The 23,221-nt window shown below is 40.8% G+C and overlaps 2 protein-coding genes across 2 annotated transcripts in view; one reads left to right on the forward strand and one right to left on the reverse strand.

Moving 5' to 3' along the window:
- The first annotated feature begins 1,149 nt into the window (after positions 1–1,149).
- On the forward strand, positions 1,150–10,834 carry gca (grancalcin). Its single transcript, XM_053314614.1, has 8 exons — positions 1,150–1,282; positions 2,946–3,185; positions 5,478–5,547; positions 7,147–7,190; positions 7,443–7,590; positions 8,871–8,984; positions 9,181–9,239; positions 9,841–10,834. The coding sequence occupies exons 1-8, from the start codon at positions 1,259–1,261 to the stop codon at positions 9,865–9,867; spliced, it is 726 nt and encodes a 241-aa protein (XP_053170589.1). The 5' UTR covers positions 1,150–1,258; the 3' UTR covers positions 9,868–10,834.
- A 2,634-nt stretch (positions 10,835–13,468) lies between these two features.
- kcnh7 (potassium channel, voltage gated eag related subfamily H, member 7) overlaps positions 13,469–23,221 on the reverse strand; it is a 66,871-nt gene continuing 57,118 nt past the window's right edge. The window contains exons 13-18 of the mRNA XM_053314353.1: positions 21,255–21,460; positions 20,439–20,523; positions 19,060–19,338; positions 17,386–17,545; positions 14,798–14,987; positions 13,469–13,750 (exon numbers count right to left, since the gene is read on the reverse strand). Of these exons, the coding sequence (XP_053170328.1) occupies positions 13,469–13,750; positions 14,798–14,987; positions 17,386–17,545; positions 19,060–19,338; positions 20,439–20,523; positions 21,255–21,460 (1,202 nt within the window). The remainder of the gene's footprint in view (positions 13,751–14,797; positions 14,988–17,385; positions 17,546–19,059; positions 19,339–20,438; positions 20,524–21,254; positions 21,461–23,221) is intronic.

The raw sequence follows: 23,221 nt of genomic DNA on the forward strand, positions 1-23,221 counted from the left end.
TTCCCATATTATCTAACTCACTGTTGAATTCACACTACATTTCCTCTAAACTTTACTGAAGGGTGAAATAGGTGTGACTCCTTGAATTATCCTCACAGATGTGGATACTCATCTTGTAACATCTGATAGATTTGTCTCACAGATAGCTGACTTTGATGGGCATTATACATGATTTGTGAGTATTTCACATGTTTGCAGAGCATATTTATTACAGGTTACAACAGCAGACCACACATAAATGAAGTAAGACTGTGATATTCCTGATGATGTGGAGCTGAAAATGAACAGTTGCTTGTATTTTTTTAATTAAAATCAGATTCAGTGTACCCCCAAACTATAAACTATAGATCAATGTAAGGGTTCTGGTGCTCTCAGAACACAAGTACATACTGATTTGTGGCAATTAATGTGCTGAAACAGTTTTGTTGTTGTTTTTTATTTTAAATCTTATATTCCCTTTTCATTGTGTTTTTGTAGTTTAAATGGATGTGTTTTTGTAGTTTAAATGAATTATGTAAAGTACTTTAGTTTCAAATGAACTCTAACCTCTCCTCGTTTTACATAGAAAGAACATCTTGGTTTTTGTTTATATGACTCCAGTAAAAGTTTCAAAAGCACCATCTAGTGGTGAGTTGAGGTCATGCAGGACAGATACATTCAAACGCTTAAACATTTCACCGAGATGTCCAGGTCAACAAAACAAAATGTTGAATTTTAAATACAAAAAAAAAAATACAAATATTTTTTGCATTTTTTTTTTTTGTCGACCTACACTATCCTAAAGTCATTAGTACTTTTAAAAAAATTAACAACGTCGCAAGGAAACACCAGACGCTTCATAAATAATGACATAATCGGAAAGTGGAGCTCTACAGAGGTTAATGCAATGTTTTCCATTTTAAAGTTTCAGAAGTAGTTAGCACAGCTTTTTCATCATCTTAGACTAATTTGTCATCATTTTATTGAATGACATATTCAATGATGATTTAAGATCTGTGTTCTTATGTTAAAAATCTATGAGGGACTCTTGTCGTTTAAATCTGTCTTTAATTTACGAGGGGTATTTAAAAGCAGCATACGCTCCTCTCCTCGTCTCTTATTGGCTATCTGAGCATTTCCGACAGCTTTGTACATGTCGGATATGATGTAGCAACTGTTCAGCACAGTTATCGGAAGTCCTAGCTGTGTGTTACGGAATCACAGTGCCAACAGCACGCTACAGATATTCAACTTGTATAAATTCGTTTCATTTGTCTACATGGCTTATCCAGGATACGGCGGGGTGAGTAAATGACACGTAACTGTGATCTGACGGTGATAAACGAGCTACATTAGCTAGCGGAAAGGCTAGCTCAGAGCATTTCCTATCATTAGTTAGAAGCTGTTCCTCTCACTAACTTATAGACTTACATTCCTGTACAAGCCTAATGTCCCTAAATGCTTTTTATACATATTTATTTAGTCAAAGTAGGTGACTTTACGCTGTTTCAGCAGTAAGTTAGGAGCCATAGTGACACATAGTTGATTAGAAATGGAATTAAACTCAGTCAAGTGTCTTCCGGGATAAGAAGAGCCGTTCATGTCCAGCAGTGTGAAGCAGAAACACTCACATTTAGCTTACTTTTAGTTATTAAGGTATGTTTATGAAAGCAGGCTTCACCAACATAGTGTGATTAACGCTAATTCAACTGCCTGCTATGCTTGTTAAACTCTTTTTATGAAGCTTCAAACAATATCTACAGCTGTAACTTCAAATTCAATTTATTTATGAAGCTCTTTAAACACAACATTGATCCAAAGTGCTTTACACTAAATAAAAACAAAGAATTCCAAAGTTTTGGGGCAGCAATAGAGAAGACCCTGTCCCCATAACACTGAGTCCTAGATCTGTGGACAGACAGAAGTCTCTGGTCAGATGCCTTCAGTGTGATATGGAGACGGGAGTTATGTAATCTAGGGAGGAGTGAGTATTTTTGAATCTATTGTGTATCTGACAGAGAGAGCCGGTGTAGAGAGGAGAGCATGAGAGAAATGTGTATTTGCCACACTAACACTGGAAGTGTTCGGGCGCCCACAGCAGTTCAGGATTATCCTTTGTTTATTTTTACAGGGACCACAGACACACCTTTATTCCACTACAGCTAATGAATAATGGTCCTAACCTATGACTAATGAGTTCAACATGCTGTCATGGAAAGTAAAACTCACTTCTAGTAAAGGTCATGTGATCATTCAGTGCTGACTGCAGTGACTCATGTGTGTTTAAATTAGGACTACAATTAAGCCCACAATGCAATGGGTGCTGTTGCTAATTCAATCAGTGTGTGTGTGTGTGTTTTATTGAAACAAGTGTACAACAACAGCCTACGATCACAAACGCATAATGATTAAATAACTCTCTGTAAAGCTGACTGTGGTTAGACTTTGATCTCATTCACATATTCAGATGTTGTTTGATATGAACAGTCAGCTTTTAGATTTAGATTTAGTACTGTCTTATTCAGTGAATCCAAACAATCTATTTTCCAGAGTAATATAAATTGAAGGTAGATATGATCAGCAATGGATTGTGACAGTTTACTCCACTCTGCACTGTCTCTCTGAGCTCCACACAAGAGCTACAACTAACATCTTTATTGGTTTCCTGCAAACAGTAGTTAGTTGGATTGGATGTGAAGCATTTTAAAGTACATCTTTTGACTTTGTTAGTTTAAAAAAATAGGAAGAAAGCTCATGTAGCAATAGCCAAACTGTTTCCCAACAGTTATCTCCAATAGATGGGAGCTGGTAGGATGAGACAGAGGATGTGCTTCTGTTGGAAAAGTTGACAGATTCAGACTTATTCTGTTTTTCACAAGAGAAATGACACAGTTGTTGTAGTTTTGACAGTGGAGCAGCTGAACACACACTAACCCTGCTCTCCTCTCTGCTCTGCTTCCTCTCAGTATGGGGGTGCCATGCCAGGCATGCCTCATCAGGGAATGCCACCCCAAGGAATGCCAGGAGGTCCGATGGGAGGTCATATGGGAGGACCCATGCCCGGGCACATGGGTGGGCCAATGGGAGGCCCACCACCTCAGGGAGGATATGCCCCATATGGAGGTGGCTACCCAGGCACATACGGAGCTCCACCCCCACCTGCCAATGATCCAATGTGGGGTTACTTTACAGCCATAGCAGGCCAGGTAAGAGTGTAGAGGATCAGTGTCTGCAGTGTGTCATGGGTGGGGGAGCAGCTCAGTAGATGGAGGAGGGTGGAGAGGTATTTGGGCCTTGTTGTGACTTGATTCCACTGTGCTTGTGCCAAATGCTGCACTGATGCCTGTATAATACATTCAAGAGAACATTGGAGATGGCAGCCCGCTCCAATAACAGAACACCCCCCCCCCCCTCCCCTTGAAAGAAACAAAATGTTCTCAATCTACAGACATACACTGATATGAACAGCTGCCTTACTGGGCACACTGATATGAACACGTCTATGAAAAACATGTCAGTGCTGACAGTCTCGACTGAGTTTAGTTTGCAGTTACGGTGGTGTTTGTTTGTCTGTCTTCTGCTGTACTCTGTGTGTTTCACTGAGGGTGGGGCTCAGCCTATTCTCTCTCTCTCTCTAAACAAGCTGTCCCCAAATTTGTCCCAATGAGTAGCCTATGATAGACAATACACACACACACACACACACACGGCAGTGGGCACCGTGAGAAGTTCAATAAAAGCTTTGTGAGTAAAAAGTCAATCAGAGAGATTTACACAAGCACAAACATGTATTATCATTGTCAGCAGTGTGTTGGTATACACAGCACACTGCTAATTGTTATGAACCAGCTACAACTTGTCGACATGTAAACTTAGCTACTGGCTGAGGTTCTATCTACAGTGATAGAGTTAGAGATACAGCTCCTAGTGTGTGTGTATGTATGTGTGTGTGTGTGTGTGTGCGCACTCTCCTGTGTCACTGCAGCCACACAGGTGAGCTCACAGGCTACACGGTCATCATCATCATCATCATGCATGTATAAACACAAACACTATAGATTTCTACCTGTGGCACCAACAGGCAAACTATCCCTCCAGTAGTCAGCGTGGTGTATTCATCACCTTCACTATGCTGACTGACAGCAGAGTAATTCATGTTTCTGTGTGTGTGTTGCACATGTGTGTCTCTGCCAGTGAGAGTAGTTTTTATGCAAATATTCACAGATGACTATTTCACATTTTCATGTCATTTATTCATCACGTCCAGCACTTTACAGCTAAGGCGGCCGCCTAAGCAACACACACCTGCCGCCTTAACTAACGTCTTCAAAAAATAAAATAAAATAAAATAAATAAATCCAACCAACGTCTGCAGCGGGCTGGAACCGCTGTGTCCGACTGTCTGACTTCGACCCTGAACACACCTGTAGCTCTCTGTACCTCCCGCTAGCATAACACAGACACGCTAACAGTGATATCAAGTTTGAGGAAACCAACACAGACCCCCGGTTAAAACATAAATCTACATCATCTGAGTCAGAACCTGCTCAGAAAAAAAAACAGCTGAGCCCAAAAAACTAATGACACCGGCAGCGCCATGTGATGTCACCATTAACAACGTTAATCCTCAAACAGGTAACTGTGACGTTACTATAGTAACAAGTTTCAGGCGAACTGTGACGGCTAACTGTGACGTTACTATAGTAACAAGTTTCAGGTTAACCGAGTAAATGAACGGCTCCAACTAAACAGCTGATATTAACGGCGCGATGTGTAAAATGCTGCGGTGCTGCGCGTTTTATCAGCTGATGTTACAAAACGTCAATTTTAAGTCACTCAGATGTTTCTCATTCAACAGACTTGAAGAGAGAGAGTGAGGCAGATTCAACAAAAACGTGATGATGCTACTGAAGCTGAATATAACTAGCCTGCTTAACACACACCCCCCACCACTGCTCCCCACCACCTTAACTAACACATTTTCTGCGGGAAACCCTGACGTCCTTGGTGTGTAAACATCACCTGAAAAAAAAAATCCTAGTGGAAACACACTGATCATACAGTATACGTTTTATCTTTCCTAATATTTTCTTTTCTTTCTTTCTTTTTTTCTTACCTAATATTGCTTTGTGTGTTGTTGAGTTGCAGTTAATGTTTCTCAACACCATTGTAAATGAGAATTCCTCCTCAATGGTCTTTCGAGGTAAAATAACCGATAATAATAATAATAATAATAATAATAATAATAATAATAATATAATGTTATATAATATTCTGCAGGGCATGACACATTTCCTGTTGTCTACAAAAAGCTTTTTGACTGACAGCACTTAACTGTTGAGCTGCTTAGATCTCCTGTTCTGTCTGTTTCATGTAGTCAACCACACAGTGTATACAGTACAGTACTCAGCAGCACACAGCCTCCACATCACTTTCTCTTATTGTGTTGAAAGTTTGAAAGTCACACCTGAGTGAACAGCACTTCCTCTTCTGTGCAGGATGGTGAGATCGATGCAGAGGAGCTCCAGAAGTGTCTCACACAGTCTGGTTTCACAGGCAGCTACACCCGTAAGTTCATCACCACCCCCCCCCCTCCCCCGCCCCTCCCCTCCAAATAACTGCCACCTCAATCATATCTGTCTATCTGTCACATGACTTATTTTACTATGCTTAGTGACTGTGTGATCCAGTCTCATTATTAGAATGTTGCAGGTCAGGTGTGAAAGCATATAAACAGCTGGAGCTGTATTCACATAAGAGAAGCTGGAGTTTTCCTAAATAGTATGAAATATTCATCAACACACAGGAGCACCAGGAGCTCAAATAAAATAGATTTCATGATATATACTTCATTTTGAACTAGGTAAAATGGTGAAGAGTAAAGTATTTGGTATCAGTCATCATCTGGATGTTGATAATTTGACACTTTCACACTTTGTTATAATTATTTTTGGATTCATATTAAGTGGAGCTCCATCAATCTTAATGTTACTTCTTTTTAGGAGTTTTCTCCTCACTCCGCCTGTTAGAATCTGCTTTTAGTGTGAGAGGTTTTTCTACTACCGCACCTGATCATGAATTACTTCTACTAAGGAAGTGAGATGTCACGTAGTGTGTTGCAGTATTGGTTTAAAAGACTCTTGTTTACTTCCCCTCTGGGAATCCCTGGTGTGTTACATGTGTGTTGATCCACAGCTGTCAGTAAAGACGAGAGCTGCAGCTAACAGGTTTTTTCATCATTGAGTAACTTGCTGATTATTTAGTTAAACCTTTTGATTATAAAATTAGTTTAACACCCAAATATACTCAGTTTACAGTCATGTATGATAAAGAAAAGCATCTGAGAAGCTAAAAGAAGGTTAGAAAATGACTAAAACAATGATTTAAATAATTTTCTGTCATTTTCTGATGAGCTCAAGGAATCCTCATTAACTCACTCACTATTAAAATATCCTTTTGAAAGTTGCCTCTATTGTTCCTGAACAGTGGTGAGCTGATACATTCCCTGCTGCAGCTGACTGAACTGAAAAACTTCCTCTTATTTCTCAGAGTGAGGAGTCACTTTCCAGCTCTGTAAACCACTCTCAGACCAGAAACACAGAGTTTTAATGTTAAGACCGACACGCCTTTTAGTTTCAGGAGTTCCCCCAAAACCTCTGCCAGTGAGGAGCTACTTTTAGTTTGTTTTGTGGTTTCTGATCTGCAGCAGCTTCTACTGAAGGAACTGAGATAAAAACAGGCAGCATGTTTGTATACTGGTTTAAAAAAAAGCTTGTTTTCTGCCTCTTGGGGGAATCCTCCACTCCATTTTAAGTCATGTTGCAATACTGATTGATATGAATAGATACTTGCACTCTCTATTTACTGCACTGTCCACGTTTCTATATTCCCCTCACATGTCCACACAATGGAACAAACTCCTTCTCTCATACTCTCTCGCTCTTAGGACAAAATTAGTAACATCACCACATATTTCTAGGGGTTTCTCTTAACTCGGCCAGGTAGGAGGATGTGTAGTGAATACAGCTCCAGATGTGGAAGCAGCTCTACATTTGGATCCCTGCTTGCATTTTTTAAATGACTAAAAGATTAGAAGTGTCTCATCTGTTAATATTTATATAAGTGGTGTCGTTGATTCATTCTTAACATGTTTTATTTCCTTTACAGCCTTCAGTCTGGACACGTGCAGGATCATGATCGCAATGCTCGATGTATCCTTTGTGTGACTGCCGTGAGAATGGAAAAAGGTTGGAAGTGAAGCTCTGTCGCATCATTTCCTGTTCTCACCTTTCCTTCCTTTTATATTAAAATAAGTGTTGTATGATGTGCAGAGCAGCTGGAACCAGATTTAACCAGCTGCTTCTTTTTATGACACACACACACATACACACACTGGGCCTGCAGTGGTTGTGAATGTGCCAGCAGCAGCAGCAGTTATTAACCCTTCACCACAGCGTCTCCAGAGGGACTACACAGGTAAGATGGGCTTCAACGAGTTCAAGAACCTGTTCACCGCTCTCAACGGCTGGAAGCAGAACTTCATGATGTTCGACCAGGACAGGAGCGGCACCGTGGAACCTCACGAGATGAGTCAGGCAATCAACGCCATGGGTGAGAGCTCCAACACTTTAAACACGATTGATCTTTATTAGCTGCTGATCGCACGTCTAATGGCAATCAGAGTGTTTAATTACAGCACTTAATTAGACTTAGTAGAAGTCATTGCGGCTTTAATCTGTGCTGATGGGTGTCATCAGTCTCTGACTTTATCAGGCTTTTTATCACACTGCTGTCACACTCTCCACTCCTCACACACTCCATGCTCTAATACAGACATGTCCACACTGTTCCATAAAGGGTCGTGTGTCTGCAGGTTTTTATTCCAACCAATAAGAGCACATGACATCACCAATCAGCTGCATGAAGACTGAGATCAGTTGATTAAATGAGTGAAACCTGGTGTTCTAAGGGTTTGATATTCTATATGTCATAATCAAATGACATGACATAGCCTGTTTCTGTAGATGTACATTATAGTTATAGAAGAGATGTTTAAAGTCTGTGTAAAGTAAGAATAAATATGTGTTCTGAGTTTGACATACCACAGAAAAGTGTGTTGTTAACCACCCTGCCAAATTTGAATGATTAAAAAAATCGCCAAATATATGAAATTAGGCTTCAAAGTTGTGTAAAAATCAGCCTCTTTCTCTGCTACCAAATGCTGTGAGATTGCCCGCTGAATTCACTTTACAGTCTTTAAGGTGGGCAGATAAAAAACTAGTAGCAACTAATGTGTTTCTTCATTTGAATTGAAGCATTATTATGGAATTACTATGGACATCTGTTAGAAAATGATAATGAGCTTCCTACAAACTGCACTATTGTTACAGTAGAAAGAGGCTCTCTGTGCACGTGCAATATGCAGCTGAATCAGGTGCTTCTCAGGTCAGGGAACACCAGCTTCACATGAGAAGAGACTAGACTCGAGCATGCTGCCTTAAAAACTTTTTTAAAAATCTGTTGTATTATTATAGACTGCAAATCAATCAGTGTGCTCCAGTCTTATCTCATCTGTATTGTGGTATTATAGCTCAACCAGTTTATAAGCCAAAAAAAAAAGAAAGTCTAACAATAGTAGTCATACATGAAAAAGTGTAGCTCTACATTTGTGAATGAGTGTAGAATTTGTTGCTGCTATCATAAGATACAAATACAGTTTCTTTCTGACATGTATGTTTAATATGTAAACATGAACAGTCTCAATAGAGAGGACAGCAGTGAGAGGGAAATATTGTGCTGCTCATGACATACTGTAGCATGCTGGTCTATTTGTAGAAACACAGAAATGAGGATAAAGAGAAGTCTGACATTTTTTTCTCTCACTCCAACAGGTTACCGTGTCAGTCCTCAGGCTCTGAATGCAATCATCAAGCGCTACAACAAAGCTGGAAGAGTCTACTTTGATGACTACGTGGCCTGCTGTGTCAAACTTCGAGCTCTCACAGGTACCAAGAGCCGTGTGATGTGTGTCCAGTGAGCAGACAGTCATGCATGTTTTTTATATGGACTGACGTTGACATTGTGCATTGAGCGCCGTGACATTTTTTCTCGGCTCGGTGAACAAAAAGGTGTTGCTTTTAAATAAGTTTGGTGGGCTTCATGACTCCTCTGATCCGTGACCGTTTACTCTTCATATTACAGACAACTTCAGGCAGAGAGACACCATGCAGCAGGGATCTGTCACCTTCCAATATGATGATGTAAGTCCATCCGTCACAGTTCACACAGTTCACTCCTTCAAGATTTAGCAGCCTAAATGGAAGTGGAAGGGACTGTATGTAAATGATTTTATTGAGGAGGGGGAATGATGATGTTTCACTTTATTTAAAAAAAAAAAAAAAAAAAAAGCCTTCTCCGCTTTATTAAATTTCTTTCTTCTCTTGAACTTTCACATTTAATATTTGAAATAAATTCAGCAAAAAGAAATATACTCTGACTCCTCCTCTGCCCCCACATTAATTTGCATACAGTCCCTAACTGCACCTGATTGAAAGCAGATCATTTGGCTGGATTTGTGTTCAAGCTCAACAGATTTTCGTTCTTGGTATAATTATCCAGGCAGTTTTCTGAGCATGGTTAACACAAGCACACTGTATCTCTCAGTATAATGACATCCCGTCATATTATTTCAAGCAGTCTCATTTTGCTGCAGTTGGAGTTTGCCTGTGTGAAGCAGCTTCGTGCGGCTTTAAAGAGTGTTTCCTGTCGAGCTCCTGTGGTTGATTTACTTAAATGACCTTGTGGTCTCTGTCTCTCCACCCACCCCCCTCCCCCTCTCCTCCCTCTCCTCCCTCTCAACAGTTTATCCTGTGCACAATGGCCATCTAAGTTCTGCTGTCTGTCCCGCACCACAAGGTCAGAGAACCTAATGAACCAATCAGTGGTGGATGTTAGACGCTGGCTCACAGGAACACAAAGGGAGGCCAGTATGACTGAGTGGCCAACAGCCACAATAAGAACGTACCCATTGCTTGTTATGCTTGCTATAATGCTTTAGTCTTGTATGTCACACAGGGATATGCTGAAGATATATCAGGTGTGCACACACACACACACATATATATATACACACACAATATATATCCACAGTAGAGGGGAACATTTCAGAGTCTTTAAAGCTCCTAATTAACTTCTAATTTTCTGAAAGAAATCACATGGGGGGCTTTAAAGATAAATGAATGAGAGTTTCTATGGAACAATCCATAAATCTAGCTTGATTATTATGCTTTGGGTCTCATTTTAGAATGAAGCCGTCAATGCAAAGTGAACCGCTATGAGGATGTTCTGACGTGAGACACCTTCTGTGCCATTATAATCTCTGAATGTATGATCTCTATATATTAAAAACCACTGATGAATAACTCCATACTAATGGAAGCATCATGAGTCACAATTAATGTTCAGACAGATTTTTTTGACAGTGCTTTTTCTCATGTGCATTATTTGTTGTAATGATAATATTTTACATGTTTTATAAAAATGTATAACATGCCTTAGTAGATTATAGATATGCACAATTATTAGCTTGATGTTCATGTGATAACAAGCTTAGCCAAAGTGACTGTGAGCTCAGTCTGTTACTAATGATACTGAAATATAAAGGTATTGTCATACAGCAACATGTCATGTTCTTATGCCTGAGAATTTGCAGCTATGAAAACTTTTTCTCCATGTTTCAGTACAAAGACAACCAAGATTATCATTTGTAAAGATTACAGTGAAGTCAGCCTCTACACATAACCAAATGTTGTAGAAAGCTCATATTTTGTTACTCACAATAAACACTTTTTAATCAGTATGCATTCTGTTTATTAATTTATACAATTGCGCATTTCTTCCCCCAGTATATTTACACAATATAATTCATTTCTTTTAAATATAGTTAAGAACAGAAACATTCAAATTAGCTGTTTAAGTGTTGCATTGTATAAAATACAGTGGCAAACATTTAAAAAATGCATAAAAACAATTGTGAACAGCACTAGATTTAAAAAGTGACATTTATAATCCAGTACAGCAAGTTTTTTTTTTTTCTAATCTCTGTGCAAAAGTTTGCAAATCCCATTAAAGTTCAGAAGACTTCAGGCCTCAGACACATCGAGTTAGGCTTTAGCAACTTTTGTTCTACATCTGTGCTCAAGAAAGAATGCAAAGAAAAAACAACCCCGCGCTCTGCCGGAAAAACATCTGTATTGTCCCGGAGAAGTTTCTCTTTTATCTCATCATCTTCATCCTGTGTTTAACTAATATTTCTGCTGTTACCTTTCACTTCTCACATCTTCTAGAAACGTAGGAAACGATTGAGCTTCTTCATCTTGACATCTGAGATTTCATCATTTTGCTCACGTCTTACGGACTCCTTTCATCAGTCCTGCATGTCATAGGCGGGGAGGGGGCAGGGGGGTGGGGATGTTAGGAGTGCAGAAGGTTTTCCAGGGAAGGAGATGAAATGGAAAGCAGACACCTGCCTCAGAAGAGAAAAAAAAAAGTCTAGGCAGAAATGAGATGAAAATCAATGTGCAATATCAATTCAAGACTAACTATTTAAACAGCGTACAGTAAACGCAACATCCAGCTTTAAAAAGTGTTGCCTGTCATTGACGTCTTGCTTGCTACATTGAGAGGCTATGCTTTCTTCCCATCAGCAGGCCACACCGCTCATCATCCTCATCATCATCATCATCATCATCATCATCAGGGGCTCTTTACAAACACGGTTAAATAAAGGACATAGAAAAATAATGGCAAATTAAATATTTCTTGTTTTAGAAAAATACGGTTATTTCTAAATCTCTGGATGAGTTTATGTGCTGGAGCTTGCGTGTCAGGTACATGTCACACAGGTTGATTGAGACTTTTTTTTTTGTCTTTTCTTTTTTTTTTTTAAATATATGTTCGTCAAGTGCAGTCTCCATGCAAATACATGAGCTTGTGTTCCAACTTTGTGTAGTTTAGAAAACTAAGATGACTAATTCATTTATTTTTTTCATCGTCATGCAGTTCACCCTTTTAAAAGAAAAAGTTTGGGAATGGTTTTGGGTACATTTACATTTATCTGCGACGGTGGAGACGAAGCGTTGGATGATCTTCAGGGTTCGTGTCGTTTGTAAAGGCTAGAGCAGGCTAATAAAGCTAAGGCTATTGAAGGCTGAGATGAGCTGTCCTCAACCCAGAACATGAGCGTCCTTTTTTTTTTCTCTCTTTTTTAAAAAAACTTTTTCTGATGTCAGCGATGCTTTCTAATTCATGAAATTGTACTTTTTCAAGAAGATAATGGAAGACTGAAAAGCATGCGTACACACGACATAACTTGAACTGAAATCTATCGTGTGAGAGTTTCTTCTGGATATGAAGAGGATTCAGGATGTTGCTTCCTGTCCAGCAGTCTTCAAAACCCCCCACACAACCATGCTTATGTAATAGTGATATGATGCAGGTTGTGGTGTCGTTTTTTTGTTTTAAAATCAACTAAATCCACAACTTTTTTAAAACCAGAAATGTTCATCTGTCATGTGGAACGCAGAATTGTTCCGCTTGTGAAGGTTGTTGAAATTCACACAGATCTTGACGCTGAGTTTAGTATTTGCGATGCTTCTTTTTCATTCAGGTCGTATAAAATGATTTCCAGAGCGTATTAAACTCTACAAATATTCAGTATTTCCTGTACTGGTTCATCATTATTGCTCTCAAAGAGTGTCAAAAGTCTTGTGCTATGGGATTTCCATGCAGCCTCTACACACATGATTACACTGTGGTCCTGTGGTTTGAGTTGATTGGTTTTCGTTAGTTGTGGCAATGTGGTGTACAAGTAGGCACGCTAAATATACAGACAGGTATCCGTGTGAGTGTGGAACTGTTAAAACGCACTGCAGCGATCGGTTGTAGCAGCGGCTGGAGAGATGGAGAACTTCGGAGCTGAAATCTAGAAATGCCTCGGAGAGAGTTTCAAGTAGCTTTTTTTTTTGTCCCTGTGAGGAGGGGGGGGGTAGGGTCGTAGAAAAGGAGACTTGATAGCTACAGTCGTCTGTAAGCATGCCAAGATCACACCTGATTCCCCGGTGAGTTGCAGTGTGTGTGAGGAACATGCAACAGAAAAGAAAAACAAAAAGGAAAAATAAACCATGCATATCTCTTTTTAGAAAAAGCACATGAGGTGCCTTGTGTTGCTGGCAGTGTTCTATTTGAAATATGTACACAGTAGATGATGACTTTACATATGTTAATAATATAGTGTATAAATACCTCTGTATAAATGGACTTTATACATCTAAATCAGATAGTCAGAAGGGTGGGCTTGGGAGTTTTTCCGAAAAGGAATGGAAGAAAGTCTACAGTTTTTTTTTCCTTTGCATATTCAGTCTCTTTCTTAGACCCTGAGTCAAGCTTGAGAGAAGACCTTCAGTCAACGTGGAAAGGTAGGGGGAGAGGCCTACTGTCCTGGAAGCCCCGGGTCAGAAACTGGCCTGTGGAGTCCCAACATTCCTGAGCTGCTGGGGACTTCAGGTAGCGAGGCTTGTCGGCCTGATGGGAACCTCGGTGGCTCTGGTTGGTGCTGCTGCTGCTGCTCTACAGAGTCTGCGTTGTGTTTCTGCTCTGTGTCCGTTTCGCTCTCGAGCAGTTCAGCAAAGTTCCCATCTGGAAGAGTCTCTGTGTGGAGGAGGACTGGGGAGGTGTCTTTGGATTTGTTTGGGGTCTTTTCTGGATCAGGGCTCTGAGGAAGAGAGAGCACGGTGGGCGTTCGCCAACCGTTTGGCACAGAAGCTAAAGCAGCTATATTTAAAGAGTTTCCTGTAGAAACGTCTGCTGAGACACAAGCAGGTGACTGAGTGAATTTATGCTGGAACTGAACACTGAAAACATGCACAGTACTGTATGATGGCTGTGGCTCAGATTACATGTGCCAATTTGGAAGTAAACATCCAACCTGACTTGCAGAAATCTAACTAGGCTTTTTCAATGCTTTTCTCCAAATATACAATACAATACTGAAATCAATGCAAAATGTTATATACTTTCCAGCATTACAGTAATAATGTAGCTGACTGTATATTTGATCATTAAAATTATATACTGTTCATATTCTGACTGGCTGCAGAATTCCTGTATAATTAGTGTCATACCAAATTTTGGACCACATATTTTGCATTCATGTTTTTTTTTTGGTTTGAATTATTAGTTTATGATGAAAATACATTCACAATCACACTGTGTTATCATCATGTTAACATAATAAGCCATAATTAATTCTGTTCATTTACTGAAAGTGAAGGATGCAATAATAAAATGTACACTGATGTAGTGAAGTTTAGTCACATTTAGTCTCATTTTGTCTCATATGTCAGATTTATTGTAAAGTCAGACTCATTATCTCTACTAATTCATCATGTAATATTCACTTACTGGCTTATACAGCATAATTTACCCAATAAATAAAACCAAATCCTTCAGAAGTCTTTCTCAGCCTGCATCTTTTAAATACTGACTCCTGCACAAACAACTGTCTTTGCTCTCAGTATAATATTGAGCACTGCAGAGTCTATTAATGACTCTAACAGCATTATTTTATCATGACTGCAGCAATAAGAAGAAGAGGTAATAAAGTGATGCTCAGATAAACTTACCATGTCCTGTATTATCTTATTTGATTGTAAAAACTGAGCACAAACAAGTGCACTGTAATCCTAATATGAGCACTTGAGGGTTATCCACAAACAGCAGTACTTCCTCAGTGTGATGTGATGTGATGTGTGTGGTGTACCTGAGGCCGAGGTGGTGCAGGAGCAAGGCTGAGATCTGTCTGGATGGCAGACAGTGGCTGCACCCTGATGGCTGGCCTCTGGTACTCTGGACTGGAGCTGACAGTGCTGTAGGCGGGGGGGCCGGCGGCAGTTTGCCTCTGGAGGAGCTGCAGGATGGCCTGTATATCTGCTGTCATCTGGGACTCCAGTCTGATGGCCACACAATGAATGAGGAGGACAAATAAATATAAGGCTAGAGATGATCATCTGTCTGGTCTGATCAGCTCAAAAGCACTTTTGTGATCTAGTGAATACTTTAACTACTCTCTTGGCTTCATGTACTTGTCTCTCCTGATTGAATGTAGAGTTGATTATTTAGACTCTGTGTTATTAATCAATACTGATTTCCATACTGATGACAAACAGGTGATGAGCTGCTGCTCAGTTGTGTCAGTCAGATATGCAAATAAGCATCAGCATCACATAGAATACAGGATGGCAGGAACAAATGAATAAACAGACGAGTTCTCTGGTTAGCATGTGTTGTTAGATCTGTAACAATGATGATGATTAAAGTCTTAATTATGATGCTGATGGTTACAGACAGTGGTTTAATCGATCGTATATAATCCTTCCAAAACAGCAAATGTTAGCCTGTCACCACTGTGCTGCACTGCTTATGTTATCATCTGTGTGTCTGGCGTTGTGCACTGACCTATTTTCTCCACAGGGATCAATAGTTTCATCTCATCACAGTCAAGAAAAGATTTGCCTCACTGTCAACAATGTAATTAAAGTGATGACTGATATTATTTTCGGCCTACTTTTCTCTGGAAAAAGTCAAAGATGCGCGCGTGCAGACACGATGAGTGAGGACGATCAATAGGAGCTGAAATGCATCAAGTCCCAGATGGATGGAATAAAGTTGGAAATGTATTTGATCTGTTAAAAGCATTTCCTTCCATCTACACAGTGCTGTCATTATGAGAGGGTGGGTGGCTGATATACACTAATACCAGACACTAGGGGGAGACTCAAACCTTACAACCAAACATGCTTAAAATATTCTACTGTAGTAGCTCTAAGTGCTTCTGATGCATATCCTCTAATAAGATAAGGAGTTCAGTCATGTTAGCCTTACTCAACCAGAGAGGCCCAGATTTATGTGGACTTCAGATTTTAATGTTCACTTCTGTGTGAAATCTTAAGAGTCTGTGCAGCTCAAAGAGAGTCTGACTCTCATATCTGCTGTGAAGTTTCAGTGTGTTTCACAATGATAGGCGCACAAAGTATGAAGAGCAGGTACCAAAATATCAACACCTGCACTGTGTCATCACCTTATGCAGCAAGTTACATCATGGCATGGAGTGCCTGAGATGGTGAATCACCCCTCTTCTTCCAGCACCCTTTTTTAGTCCATCAGCAAAAAAAAAAGAAGGAGACACAGAAGTGGCAAACAGAGCGAGCAGAGCGTAAAGGGGAATGCCTCCTTGTCGCTTTGCCAGGTGCCAGTGTTGCTCTTTAGAGGGCAATAAGTGCAAATAAACACTTTGGCTGGAGCTTGAGTCTGTACAATCAGGGTTTGGGGTGCAGTGGACAGGCTGCTGTCTCAGACAAATACCTCCGCAGGCTCTCACCCAAACCAGCACCACTGAAGTCCAGCTGTGCAGAGACTTGCTGGCATCTGGTGACTGATTCTACTGGGAGGCAAATGATCAGTGTGCAGAATCATGAAAAAAAAACAGTTTTTCTGATGACTTCTTCACCTCACATTATTATGAGTCTGTGTATTCAGTGAAGAACACTCCCAAACACATGCTTTTCCTCCTCCTCCTCCTCTCCATAACTACACTAAAACTCTGAAACTTTGCCATGACATCCACCATCCTCAACCTCACAGGATGACGTCAAGAAGCTTTGCAAATGTGTCTGCATCTCGTGGCTGCACGCTATAAATAGACAGCGGCTGCCTGTCTGCCTCCCCCTCATCCGTATCAGTGCACCAGTCGAGAATCTCTGCATTAACGCGGCCTCAGCGGGTGTCTGGCCTGTAATGTCTCTGTGCACGTTTTCAGACAATTATAGGCAGAATCACAGTGTCTGTATCACACGCTCTGAAATGTTACTTTATTGAAATGAAGTGGGCGGATTGAAGGGAAATAGAAGCCTAGGAAACTGAGCCAAACATCATCCTGTAGATGTCTTTAGTTATCTAAAAGGTCAATGGCCTCATCTCTAAAATAATCTGTGCTTCAGACTTCAGCTCCAAGTTTGACAGTATTTATTCTTATTTTATCCAGATTTATTGGGGTACTGACAATTATTAAAAGTGTAATTTTTCCTTCTTTTATCACATATGATGGGATCAAAGATGAAGCCAGAGAAAGATTCTATAAATGAAGTCACAGATCATCAACTCCTCCATCCTCAGAGTTAATGAGAAAATAAGACATTATCATGCTTATATGTTTCACCTCAGCTGTATCAGATGTGTGGCTGAATGTTAATGTCTGTGGTCATTGTTTCCACTTGGGCGGCTGCTTAAAACAATCTCATTACAGGTGAAGTGTTTTGGTCTTTCCTCTCCACCACTGTCGGCCCGCCGCACCTGTTGAGGTGCTGCTGCAGCAGGTCCAGCCGTTGCTCCACCTCTCCGTAGGTGAGTTCTGTGTCGCTGTCGTCCTCCCCAGCTGGCGCCTCTCGACACGGAGCTGACTCCTCCACACCCTCGCTGGGACGCTGACGCACCCATTCATCCGCATGGAGCTCTGCTGGGAGAGAGGTGTGTGCAAACAGACCGTGAGCATGCACACAGCACACACACACGCACACAGACACACACTCAGGGTAAATGATCTGTGTTATTAGAACAGAGCCTCAGGGGAATCTTCCTGTGTTGTGCCTTCTCATCATTTAGCTTTACTAAACTGTGATCAGCTTATGGTCTTGAATCCTAACATCTAAACACACATGTGATTTCTACTTAAGAGTCACATCTTTGCTGGGAATTCTGTTGCCCTTCCTTTGAGTTTCTGTGGAAACCCAAACAGCAGGTGATTAAATGGACATTTCCTGTATGCTGTTCTTACTGGGCTGTTTATAAGAATCAATATCCCTCTGCTCTCCACTCTGGCAGAAATCGTCTTATAGCTGCAACAGCTGAATTATGAGATATTACTATCAAATCAACACGCTGACATAGTTTCCTCATCTCAGAGTAGAATCACGCTGACAGTCAGGGGACTCCTACAGCAAAACTTATTGTTGTGTTGTTGCTTATGTGCGTGTGTTCTGCAGCTCTGTTCACACTGAATGATTCTATGATTTTATGGGGATTTTGAGCGGCTGCTGCTGCTTCTGACAGGAGGTCGTATGAGGTCAAGACACAGACAGACACTGGTGTGTTTGCTCGACATGCAGCAGCACACACAGACGGTGAAAGTGAGGATTTCTCTCAGAGCTTGCCGGGGATCTCAATCCCAGACGCTGCTGTTTGATTTGAGGCTGCTGGCTGAAGCCTGCTGCTGCCACTGGCTGAACTGCAGCAGAACCATCATCCAGCTCATCACTGCACAGTCCACATTTAATGCTCTGTACATTATCAGTGCTCTATTTAATGTTCACTCTAACTGAATAAATAATCTAACCACAACTGCATTTATCCCTGAAATTTCCTAAGAACATGTCATGTGACCTCACTCACCTGATACAGTAATGTCAACAGCATCATTGTACCTTATGTTTCCTGTGCATTCTTTATTTGGTTATGCCCTATGATCAGAAGGGGTGACCCCAGCTGCTGGAAATAATCCTCTTAGGTTTTATTACTGAGTGGGTTTTAGGTTTCACTATAATGACACATAATCCTTGTTTGGAATTTTAATAGGTGTGACATTCCCTCTTCTGGGGATTAGAGATTTTGGGTTTTTTTCTAAATTAACTTCTGAGCCAATTACCATTCTGGATTCAAACTTTGGAGGACAAGCTTGTACATTCACCGGAAATGTGGAATCTGTTTAAACAAGACAGTGATTTGCTTCTTGTAGATGTAATTAACAGTGTTTCCCTTTGTTATTCGGCTGGCTTAAAATCACTTGCTTTTTGATGTTTGGGCAAAAATAGAAGAATGTGTTTAGGAATGACAGGGAAGAAGAAAAGGCTTTTGAAGAGTGCTGCTCCCTTTTTTTTCCTGACCCAAAAATAAATCCCTCTGCTGCTAAATAGGAGACAGAGAATGAAAACTAATAGGAATAAATGAGGCGGATGTTTCTGTTGTCATCACCTTTATATGTGTGGCTTTGTGTGTTGTCTCCAGCCTGTGCGTCAGGAGCACTGCTCAGCCCGAGGCCCAGGGCGTGGTCCCTAACCACCGGGTAGCCCAGCACACCGGAACACAACGGCCTCTGCTCCTCTTCCTCCTCCCTGCCCTCCTCCTCCTCCTCCTCTTCCTCCTCTCCCTCGTCGGCGGAATCTCTCCTCCCCTCGGCTGCTGTGGAGGCGTAGATCTGCCTCCTCTGCTGGGTGTTGCAGTATGTGGCCACCGGCTCCTTGTTGTGGGAGCCTACAGGGAGAAAATGGTAATGGGGAGATCTGCTGGGGGAACACTGACTTCTCTGCTGTGACTTCCTTTGGGGACGCTGGGTTGCCTCATTATCTCTGACAACAGGTAGTCAGTGTTTTGCTTTGGGGTTGAAGTAAGGACAAACAATGTTAGAGGAAAACTTAGCAGTGTGTCTGAACTACGTCAGAGGCTGTATGTCATTATAAATGTGTGTTTACAAGTCAAGCATGATTAAATGAATAATGTTCTTGTTCACTTGGCAGCTCATCAGATTGAACAGTAAATCTTCAGAGCTGATGGATCGGGCAGGACATGCCGGCTGCTTGACTGTGAAATGGACTATTGGGCTCATACTCTGTCCTCTTGGGTTTTTTTTATTTATTTTTATCAGGAGATGGTGATACTGTATTCAGATGGCCTGTAACCATGGTGACCAATTAGATTTGCCTGAATCGAAGCCAAACTGCTGAATGCTGCTGTGTGCAGGCTCTGCCTCCAAGTCCCAAGTCTCCTGGTTCTTAGAAGTCAAATTACTACTGCTTCCATGGTGTGGCTGTTCTCGCTCTAACACAGTGTACTCTGTCATCTAAAAAGCTGCTACAGACTGAGGGCAGAGCTGCTGTGTTTATCTGAAGTGTAACTGATCTGAGCAGAGGTTTAACCAGTCACCATACACAGGTCCTGGCTCAGAAAAGCATCATTTATTCTGACACAAACAATAGTGAAAGAATTTCATGACTTATGATCTTATTATTGAGGTTACACAACATTAAAAGGGATATATAAGAGGCAACATTAAAGTCTTAATGAAAGTAAATTGGTTATTTACTTTAAACCTCATCTCACAAATCATTTCTGAACAGAATCCATTTTTACATGTTAAAATAACTTGTAGAGACATTATTAATCATTGTAATTCTTTCTTTATGCTCAGTATAAACTAAATTTGACAGGTGGTTCACATATGCGTGTCACAAGTAGGCTCCTGTCTTAATATCTAATGGTTAGTTAGCCAATAATTCTTTAAATATTAGGAATAAACAATTATTTCAATGTTAGAAGAGCACATCAACAGTAGTGATTCTGTGTCTCAAACTAACCTGTGGAGGATTTTCTTCTGTAAGACACCCGTCTTCCATACGTGACGTCATCTATGTTAGAATCACTGGCTTGTGGGTTGGTCGTCTGTGAAGAAGGGACACAAAACTATGTATGTTCAAACCATTTTAAACACAATATTACATAATAATGCAAAGTTGTGTGAAAATTGATTGGGTGATAGTTTGGTTGTCTCTGTTGGTCTGAGATCAAATCTTAGAAGCAGAAACTTAAGGAAGAGAAACTGCTGTCTGTCGTGTGAAGTACTGTGTATCTCTTGTTTTTGATGTAATCCTACCAGAAACTTCTCATGTGTCTCTGACACTCTGTTTCCCTCTCTTCTTTCCCATTCTCTGAATAAATAACAGGAGGACAACACAAAGTGCATTTCCTGACCCTTTATGAGATAGTGACTAATGTGGAGTCTACACATAATGCCACAGGCCTTGCACATATTTCCACAACACTCAGTTCATCATGATTACAGGCTACATGAAGTCCACTGTCAGTAATGTCCTTACTTACTGCTTGACTAATACTCTCTTTTGCTCATCTTCCAGTGAATTGCAGATTAAAAAAAACTTTCTGAATTAGCCATCAGGCTTTGATTCCCACAGCCAAGGATAAAGTGAAGCACGAAATAGAATGAATAAAAAAAGCCATTTATCCATTTTAAGTGGACATGACAGAGATACATGGAATAGATTGTTTAATTCCAGTAAATGGGCTCTACTAGAAGCTTTTTAATGTACAGTAAAAAGCAGAGGCACTAAGACTGATTCTAAATAATGTAACCGCTTTCTATCTTTCTACATTACCTTGGGGTTTTCATCACGGAGGTCAAAGGTCAGCTCCAGGTTGGTGAGGAAATGGTCGGCGAACTCCGGATACATGTCCAGCACCTCCAGAATCTCCTCCCTCTGGATGGTGTGGAGGTCGCAGTAACTCAGCGCCCGCACGTCTGCGCAGGATTTCCCCGGCTTGGCGAACAGGTGGATCATCTCGCCAAAGATGTCGTTCTTCCCTGTTAGAAGAAACGGGGGAGATGGAGGAGAAGGGAAAGAGGAAAGTAATCAAATGTAAGTATTTGTCTCCGTTCAGCTAATTAAGGACATAAACTTTTCCTTTAATCTATTCTTGGCTGTGTTCTTAAGGAGCAGGATCTTCACAGAGGAGAAAGAGGCAGCTCTAGTCGCTGTTTATTCACAGTTGCTGGGAGAAGCTGCAGTTGGACAGTATGTAGTACAGTATGTGGTGACCTATAAAAGACACAGGACACCTGGCAGAGAAGCATGAGAATGTAAAAGAGACTAAAGGGCATCTGTCATCTAAAAAAGGATTTACAGAATCAAGTCACAGAGGTCCAACATTCCTGTTTGTTTAGTCAGAAATAACCTACATGGAACGGCTGCAGGGTTTAAACAAATATTATATATCATGTATTATTTATGAAATCAAGTCTTATGAATAATGAACATTTCCAAATACTGCTGTGGATTTAGTTTGTTTGTATTTGCTGAAGCTAACATTTGTCTTGTTCATAGCACTGCCAACGGAGTCATTTTGTAATTGACTTATAGATTTAAAGGCTTAGAAAAAGCAACACTTGATCATACTATAAGTGTGTTCATATATGTTACATGACCGTATGGAAATGTGTAAAAAGCAGGACAGTGTGGAAATGGAGTAATCAGCTAATTCTCTTGCAGAGAAAATGTGCTGAGTCGTGTGTAGTAACATGGTTCTTGCTCATCGTGACCTCATTGTGTCATTTGCTTATGCCAAACCTCATTGGCTGGCAGAAAACAGTCATTAGAAGAAAAACTAAGGCGTAAAAGACTTAGTTGGATGCACCTGGCGGGATGAGAGGTGAGGAGAGAGAGAAGGGGAGAGGAGATGAAATTTACAGTGATTACATGTGGATGCTGTCCATAATGCCTTGCGGCTCAGTGACTCCTGTCACAAAACATTTTATCACACAATGCTGACAACAGTGTCAAACTCTCTACCTTCCTTTCTCCCTCTGTCACTTCACTTCTCTCCTGAATTCCTCAATCTGTCCCTTTCTTTTACTCCCCTGTTCTTTCTCTCCCATCCTTTCCCTTCTACTCCACCCACTCTCTCAGCTTCCCATCCCTCTCTGCTTCTATTGTCATCTATCTCTATTTGAAAGCAATCATGCTCTCTTTTTTTTTCATCTACACATATCCTCTGTTACCCTCGTCCCACCAGGTGTCCTCCCCCACTCTTTTTCTGTCCTCTCCCCTTCATCTGAGGCACGGTTGCGAGGCGGCAGCAATCACAATGTTCTTTGAAGTAAGTTATTAGAACATACCCAATAGGGATCTCAGCTGCCAACCCAGCCATATCGCAGCAGAGCGGAGCCATCTTCATTTAGTTGGCCCACCCGCGTCTTCACTAATGGAGGTAAGTTCAGGCAAAGCTAACCAGACTGGAATAACTATCAGGCCAGTGTCTTTTTTAGCTACTGTACAATTCACTGAGCTTGTTACAGATGTTAAGGAGGAACCCTGAATGAATGTCACCTCAGTTTCTACATCAGTGTGTACGTGTTGTGTTTAAGCATGCTTGTTTTTTTGCATTGCGCTCAGTACTGGCATTCCTCGTATCCTCAGAACTGATATTCTACAGACAGGCAGAGTAATGGATGCCTTTTTTAATGTGTGTGGATGGTATGCAGAGTTCCTGGATTACAGTAGCTCAATTCATGGATCTAAGGTCAGGGCCAAAGGGGAGGGGGACATTAGGAGGCCCTCATATAAAC

Source organism: Scomber japonicus, chromosome 24 (genome assembly GCF_027409825.1).
Source record: "Scomber japonicus isolate fScoJap1 chromosome 24, fScoJap1.pri, whole genome shotgun sequence".
NCBI lineage: Eukaryota > Metazoa > Chordata > Actinopteri > Scombriformes > Scombridae > Scomber > Scomber japonicus.